The sequence below is a fragment of the Ipomoea nil genome, unplaced genomic scaffold (genome assembly GCF_001879475.1).
Source record: "Ipomoea nil cultivar Tokyo-kokei standard unplaced genomic scaffold, Asagao_1.1 scaffold0302, whole genome shotgun sequence".
NCBI lineage: Eukaryota > Viridiplantae > Streptophyta > Magnoliopsida > Solanales > Convolvulaceae > Ipomoea > Ipomoea nil.
In genome coordinates, this window is record NW_017616730.1 from 1512430 (window position 1) to 1520470 (window position 8041).

The following is an 8041-nucleotide window of genomic DNA, read 5'->3' on the forward strand; positions in this document are numbered from 1 at the left end:
AATTAAAAAAATAAATTATCCCCTTAAAAAACATATGCTCTAAAGGAGACAATGATTATATTCGATAATGTTGATTATTAAAATTGAGTGAGGGCTACATTTCTACTGCGTGCGCGTGTCAATATTTTCCATGCTTAATGGGACGGAGGAATTGAAAGATTTTACAGAGTATAAATGGTGGCGAGAAAGCTAAGAGGGTTACGAGGTGAGTCTGAGCGTAACAAAAATGGAAGAAGATCATCGCGGCGGTAAAACGGAGGAGGTGAAATTCCGGGGAGTGAGGAAGCGGCCGTGGGGGAAGTACGGGGCGGAGATACGCGACTCCAACCGGAACGGCGCGCGCGTGTGGCTGGGGACGTTTGCCACGGCGGAGGAGGCGGCCAGGGCTTATGACAGGGCGGCGTACGCAATGAGGGGGAAGTTTGCGGTCCTCAACTTTCCCGGCGAGTATCCGCCTTCGTCGTCGCTGCAGCTGCGTGCTGCTGAGACTTCGCCGTCGCCGTCGACGTCTTCCGCCGCCGTGGTGGAGAATGCGGACAAGCAAACCACGAAAGAAGTGATCGAGATCGAATGTCTGGACGACAAGTTGTTAGAGGATCTGCTCGCCGATTGTCAGTAGACACAACCTATATAGTCGTTTTTGGTTTAAGTCAAATAACTTAGATTTATATATGACCGTAAGTATGTTACCGGAAAATCTAATATGAGAATAACATATAGTATTGTTTAAGTGTTTCAGCACAGAATATTCAGCCTGTCCCCCGAACTGAGGAGAGCTCAACTTATATCAAGTCTCTAACGGTAATAACATGCACAATGAGACATAATGACTAATGAAGAGTTGAGCCTTTATTTCTCTTTCTTCAATGGACACAGTAAATGACCCGTAATAATGTTTCCACCTGTTAAATTTATGCCTGGTGCCGAATCAGGTACCTATTAACAACCGGGGTCGGATGCTAGTCCTATTACTAATATATTTACTTTATTGTTGTCTTTTACCAGCTAAAATTACAAAACAGACTTATTCAAAACACACATACATTTGAATAGCAATTGCTAGATTTACGAACATTGCCATACAGAATCAGCAAGATTGTCTTTGACTTTGAATTGAGTCCACAACGTAACATCTGACGTGTTAAATGCAGTATATAAATGGCTTTTTTTTTCCTGAATTCTTTTCCATTATATTTCTTCAACATCCAAATGAAGTCAAAATACATTATATTATGTTAGCTTTTAGTGACGATAGTGATGATTCGAGCAAACTGACGACACTATTAATAATCGGTTAATAAAGAAGTTGTTATTGTAATCAATCAACAAGTGATGACTTCATTTACGCGGTTCGTTATCTTAATTAAGGTAATCATGTTTCTCCATTTAAAATATTTCAAAAAGGTTCCATTGACCATCTCAACTATTTGTTCGAAGTTTAAATTCCGTTTGATCCTTACTCTATGATTCTAGTTGACAAATAATCATGTCTAGGTTGCTCATAATTTTTCTACTCAAATCGAGAAGGCAAATTGACAGTTCTCACGGAAAGTCAAACTTAAAACATTGTGATTACCAAACTATCACTATGTGACCAACTTGATTAGAAACTTAGAGCTATCCCAAACTTTCGAAGAAGATTGTTGACTAGTCAAAATTCAAAAAATAAAGAAAGTAAACCCTATATCAACCAATGATCTACCTTTATACATGTTATTAGGGTGTAAATATCTCAACGAAGACATCATTATATTGTCCATTGGAACTCTTTATCATAGTTAAACCTTAATACCTCAAGACTTTGACTTTGATCAATTCCATTGAAGTCTTTTTTCATTATAATAATTTAAACAAAAAAAAAAAGAATATAAAATAATATATATTCGTCTCCCACTCTGTATTCACTGCACGCAGAAGGAGAGAAGACAGAAGTGACGTCATGCATCTGACATCACCCATAACCTCATTCTTGAAAACCTATGCATGCTGACGCCATGAGACATAGTCATGCATGCCACGGTTTATCGGATTAATCAGTGCCATAAAATATGATGCCATGACGCATCGATTTACAATATTTTGACACAACCACCGGTGTTACGGTGATTCCTTCCGAAATACAAGGAGTGTTTAGTAAATAGTTATTAACTGATTGAGATAGTGCTTGGATTTGACTGCTTGATATCATTAGCTGATTGTAAAAAAAGTTTGGTAAATTAGCTAGTATCAGATTATATGTAAAATGACTTTCTCAAAAAGTTTATTGAAAAAGTGATCTCAAACAACTTTTTGAATTTGAGTGTTTTGGTGCAATAAGTTGTTACAAAAAGCTAATTAGTCAAACACTTATAGAATGCTTAACCAAATAAAATATCTAATAGTAATTAAATAAATCAAAATGGACTGATAAGCTAACTATGTTATTAAATAAACGGACCCAAAATGAAATATAAGGTCGGACTCGTATTAATGTAATAAATTATTGTGATTCATACCCCAACCACCACACCCCACTCATCTAATAATCACTACTCTTGAGCCAGAAAATATGTTACCTCTCCGACATTCTCAATTATCTATTTATCTCGTGGATTTAAAAAAAAAAAAAAAAAAAAAAAAGTATATACTCAAGAGTAGTGCTCGCTGTCAATGGCCCTTTCATGTTTTCACAAGTAAATTGCACGCACTTGCTATGCACACGTCACCATAAATGTCGATCTCAAAATGCACCACGACCGGATACATATTTTTATTATTTTTACATTATAAAGTAATTTGAAAAAGTCCTAAACTACCAATAACCACGAGTCACCTATATTTGGATGTAGTCTTAAATTAAAATAAAAAAATGTCGATTCCAACTTTACTATTACACTAAAAACTATAACTAGAGATGCTGGACTCGGACTTCTCGTGACTTACTCTGTTACCTATCAAACACTTATAATTACTATATAGTAATTAAGACGCAATTTTATTTCATTATCTTACATAATAATCAGTTGTTGTTACATTTCTATAGCAGATGTTGTACTTGACCATTCAAACTTCCCGCCCAAGAGACCCATAACTAATTATTATGATCTTATCATATTCAATTCATAAAACAAAAACATTTAGTTGATCATTAAGGCATTTACTTCTCTTAACAGTAAACCGCATATTATATATCCAGCTACTACTAGCTTAATTATTAATTAAAAAACATGTCGTATAGGAGACAATGATTCATATATTTTTATAATGTTAATTATTAAAATTAATTACGTTGTTAATTATGGCTTGATTCAGTGGATGTTACTGACGATGAGGGCCACAGTACAATTATATTCTACTATAATATACTGCAGATTTCGCTGGGTATAAATGGTCGATAGCTCGAAGCAAAATTTAATTTGCAGGCCGCCGGCGTTTAAAAATGGAAGAAGCTCGCCGGAAAAACAGCGAGGAGGTGAAATACCGCGGCGTAAGGAAGCGGCCGTGGGGGAAGTACGGGGTGGAGATACGGGACTCTAACCGGAACGGCGTCCGCGTGTGGCTGGGAACGTATGACACGGCGGAGGAGGCGGCGAGAGCTTATGACAGAGCCGCCTACGAAATGAGGGGAAAGTTCGCCGTTCTCAACTTCCCCGGAGAGTATCCGTCGACGCTCAATGGTTCGTGTTCGCCGGCGACGCCGCCGGTGGGTAAGGGCTTTGTTGAAAAAGGAACGGCGAAAGAAGTGATCGAGTTTGAGTGCCTCGACGACAAGCTGTTAGAGGAGCTGCTCGCCGGCTAGTTGCCGGAACACAAGCAGTGGCGCCGTCTCCCGGAGATAATGGTGATAGCTGTAAATATTAACCGGCGATATGATCGGAATATTTTCAATTTTGTCACTAATATATATACAATCAAAAACTTGTGTAAGACTGTTCACCGGTCTCGAATTAGATATTTAATTAATAATGTCAAAGATTTGACCTGTCGCATGGATCAAGACCTGTGAGACAGTCTTACACAAATGTTTTTTTTATATAATGTCAAATATATATATTGTTAATATGTTTTTTTTTTTTTTAAAAGAAAATCATACCATAATATGTGGGCAAGTTTATGTTACTTTACTACCACGAATAAGCAAGAATATCCTTAATTGACTTTGAATTGAAATTCCCCTTTTTTTCCTTTTCACCAACTTTTAAATTTAATAAATACATTATTTATTATGTTAGTTTTTGGTGACGAAAGTGATGATTCAAGCAAGCTGACGACACTCTTCATAATCCATTAATTGTAATCCATCGTCAAATGATGATGACTTCATTTGCAGAATTTTCCTGCCTGCAGTGATTAGTAAATTTATTTTTTAAATATTTTTTTAAAAAAAATCTATGCCTCAATCGATTAAGGAAAACGATATATGAATTCTCATGGAATAAATTATCATGCTATAATTTTATTGATAAAGTAGAAAAAAAAAGTAATAAAAACTTTAATTTACTCTTTTTTAGAATACGCCACGTAAGTAGTGAGTGAAAATGAAGAAAAATTTTAAAATATGTTTAGCATTATAATAATAAAATAAATAAAAATAAAATAATATAAAAGATAGCAGCCTTTTCTAATTTGAAAGCTTCCATTTCAGTGGCAATAAAAATAGATTTTGAAATTGAAAAATGAATTTCATGTCAACTTGAAAGAGCTCCAATTGCAGGGATAAAAACAGCCTAAACATAAAGAAATCATCTCCAAAATAATAAATAAAACGATGTCCTAAAATCGGTTCAATGATTTTCTAAATTCACCTCTCATAAATGAAATAACACATTCTCTAAGGTTCAAATCATATTGAGCTTAATTGGTTGTGTCTGGTCACTCGAATCGAGGTTGAATATTGGCAAATTATGCTGTGCATCCGTATGCACCATGCATGGTGCATACGGATGTAAAAACGACACCGTTTTATTAAAAACGCGCGTCTTTCCTTAAAAAAAAAAAAAAAATCAGGTTCGATTCCCAGCAACAACATATGAACTAAAATTCCAGAATCGATGAACTATAATTCCATAATCGATGAACTATAATTTCATAATCTAATCTATGAACTAAAAATTCCAGAATGAATGAACTAAAGTTCCAGAATCTATGAACTAAAATTTCAGAATCGATGAACTACAATTCCAGAATTGATGAACTATAGTTCCATAATCAATGAACTAAAATTCCAGAATGAATGAACAACATAATGCTGTTGCTGGGAATCGAACATGAATTTTTTTTTTTTAAAGGGGAGACGCGCGTTTTTAATAAAACGACGTCGTTTTTGCATCCGTATGCACCATACATTGTGCATACGGATGCACAACATAACTACTCTTGAATATTAGACCGTCTCTATTCATTTATTATATATATAAATTATTGTAAACCACTCATTTTTGGGTAAATATATTGGCCCTAAGTTTTTAGTTGAACTCTTAATCTTATTGAAGTTTTATTAGCTCAAGACCTTGACTTAAATTCCATTGAAGCCTTTATAATTTAACCAAATATGGTCTATTCCTGTCCAAGTGTCCAAGTATGTATTAAAATTCTGGTTGACGAAGCATGGTGACGTCATGTGCCTCACCTCACCCATAACCTCATCCTTCTAAACCTATGCAAGCTGACGCGGCCAGACATCGTCATGCCATGATTCATCGGATTAATCAATATTTGTTTTTTGAAAATGGAACACAAGAAGCTATTAAGAAATTGTTTAATGATAATTAAGTTAGGTTAAATTAATTCTCATTTTGAGTTAATTAACTTTTATGATGGAGTTATAGTATACTGTTGTTTATCTTAAACATCCTGTCATAAGCGCTTTTACAGAGAAGTTAGTTGGTGTACGATAGTTATTCAGGATGAGAAGAGTTGTTCAAAGTGAAAAATGACTATTTAGTGTTGAAAAGAGTCATGCGTGAGTTACTTCAATTCTCCTCTACTCCGTCCTATGTTTTATTAGTGTCTAAGTCTTATTTATTGTCTTGCATTTTTAGTATTGTAATATTTTTAAGTGACGTTAAAAATGCGTAGTTGTTAACTAAGTGTGTGCACTGAAAAAAACTCTGCCTTATGACCTTAATCAGCAAAGGACCCCAAGGAATTAAAATAGCATTAATTGTTCATGACGAGGAAAGCTAATTCAATTCAATTCACAATCATAATCTCAGTACAATACAATAGGAAAAACTAATGTAGAGATCCCTATCTATCAGGATAGTCATAGTAGACTAACTCTCAACCACACCACACAAATAATAACTATAGGAATACAATAATAATAAGGCAAATAATAATATTGCTAATATTCATAACTGATCGACTCAAACCAAGAAGACCAATAGACCACTAGTATTGTAATTTATTGCGGGTATCTTTTATTGTCTGTAAGTTGGTTCTTGTAATCTTGGTCATTGTATTATCAATGAGTAATGCATTCTACTTAAACATTTTCAGCATCACTTCAGTAATTTCTATCTCATACTTTTGGAGATAGAGCCTTAACTTGATCAGTAAATCAGATCAGAGTATGTGACAATAACCAATAAAAGTAAGAAATTCGCGAGATTTTTTTAGATGTATACATGTATATGAATTTTAATGTTAATTTATCCATCACTACCTCAAGAATTTTGCTACACAATATGATAAAAACAACTTTTAATCCACATGTTGTGTCTTCTCCATCACTTTCTTAGGTAGTGGAGCATCCTACAACTTTTGCTCAATTTTAACTGGAATCAGCAGAATCAGATTTTGGAAAGGTAATCCAGCTGATTCCATTCCAGAATTTGCTGATCGGCCATGTGTTGTTTATTCCAAATTAATGTAGAATAATTTTTGTGTAAATCGTCCACCGTGTAATATTTTTTATGAGTTCATAAAAAAATACCATACTTTTTATAAAATGGACTCCGTAGAGATCCAACAAGAAACAATACTTACATCAGGCAATTTATATCTTACATCACGGTGCACGTTGCACTATGCGCCCAGATGCAAAACGACGTCGTTTTAATTATTTTTTTTTTTTTGAAATTTCCCGCCCCAGTGAATGGCAGTAGTTTTTTCTTTAAAAAAAAAACCCGCTGTTCAAGAATGTACATAATGTTATACTAGAATACACATAATGTTATACATGAATGTACATAATTATATAACAAAATATACATACTCTTTTTAAAAGATAATACACATAATCTAACATAATACATAAAAAACATAAACTTTTAACATAATACACATCAACTCTTAACATAATACACACAAATTTTCTGATTCGGATGTACATAATTGTATAAAAAGAATGTACATAATTGTATAAAAAATACACGTAACTGTATGAACCAATACACATAACGTTGTGAACAAATACACATAACGTTGTGAACAAATACACATAATCTCAGCAACTTCCTACCGCGCCTCCCAACACTACCCCAAAACGACGTCGTTTTGGGAGGCGCGCGGCGCACAGTGCTATGTGCGCCGTGGTGTAGGATATAACGATTGCTTACATCAACTTTGTAAGTGCAAAAGCCCATTAATGCCAAAAACTCGGTCCGGCCCATATCACCTGCATATCAGCACCTAGAAAATGTTATGCAATATAGTTTCGAGTGTGATTCTAATAATGGGACCAACCAATATTAAAAAAAATGAAAAAATAACTATATACTTGAGTAAAAGAGCAACCTCAATAGATTTAGATTTTTGTGGGCTTTTTTTACAGGCTATGTAGAAAAGATAAGCAAGTGAGAAGAGGAAAAAAGGGAGAAAAAAAAAAAAGAATAAATACTCAAAATGGCCCCTTGACTATAGCTAAATTCACGAGTTAATACCTAAAATAGTCCCTCAACTATGTCGTAATTACCAATTTGATCATCGACTATCATTCTTACCTAATTAAGTCCTCAACTATACAATTTTTACCCAATTTAGTCCTTTGTCAATTTGACTGTTTGTTGACTGTCAAAAGTGAAAATAAAGTTGTAATTTTACAAGTTTTCTCCTTCCT

General features: G+C 34.3%; 2 protein-coding genes across 2 annotated transcripts; both read left to right on the plus strand.

Annotated features, from left to right (window-relative positions):
* Positions 1 to 226: 226 nt before the first annotated feature.
* LOC109158798 (ethylene-responsive transcription factor ERF098-like) lies at positions 227 to 619 on the plus strand. The gene has a single exon (XM_019306694.1). It carries the CDS (start codon positions 227 to 229, stop codon positions 617 to 619), a length of 393 nt encoding a protein of 130 aa, XP_019162239.1.
* Positions 620 to 3414: 2795 nt separating this feature from the next.
* On the plus strand, positions 3415 to 3838 carry LOC109161310 (ethylene-responsive transcription factor ERF095-like). Its single transcript, XM_019309647.1, has one exon. The coding sequence runs from the start codon at positions 3419 to 3421 to the stop codon at positions 3776 to 3778; it is 360 nt and encodes a 119-aa protein (XP_019165192.1). The 5' UTR covers positions 3415 to 3418; the 3' UTR covers positions 3779 to 3838.
* The last annotated feature ends 4203 nt before the right edge of the window (positions 3839 to 8041 follow it).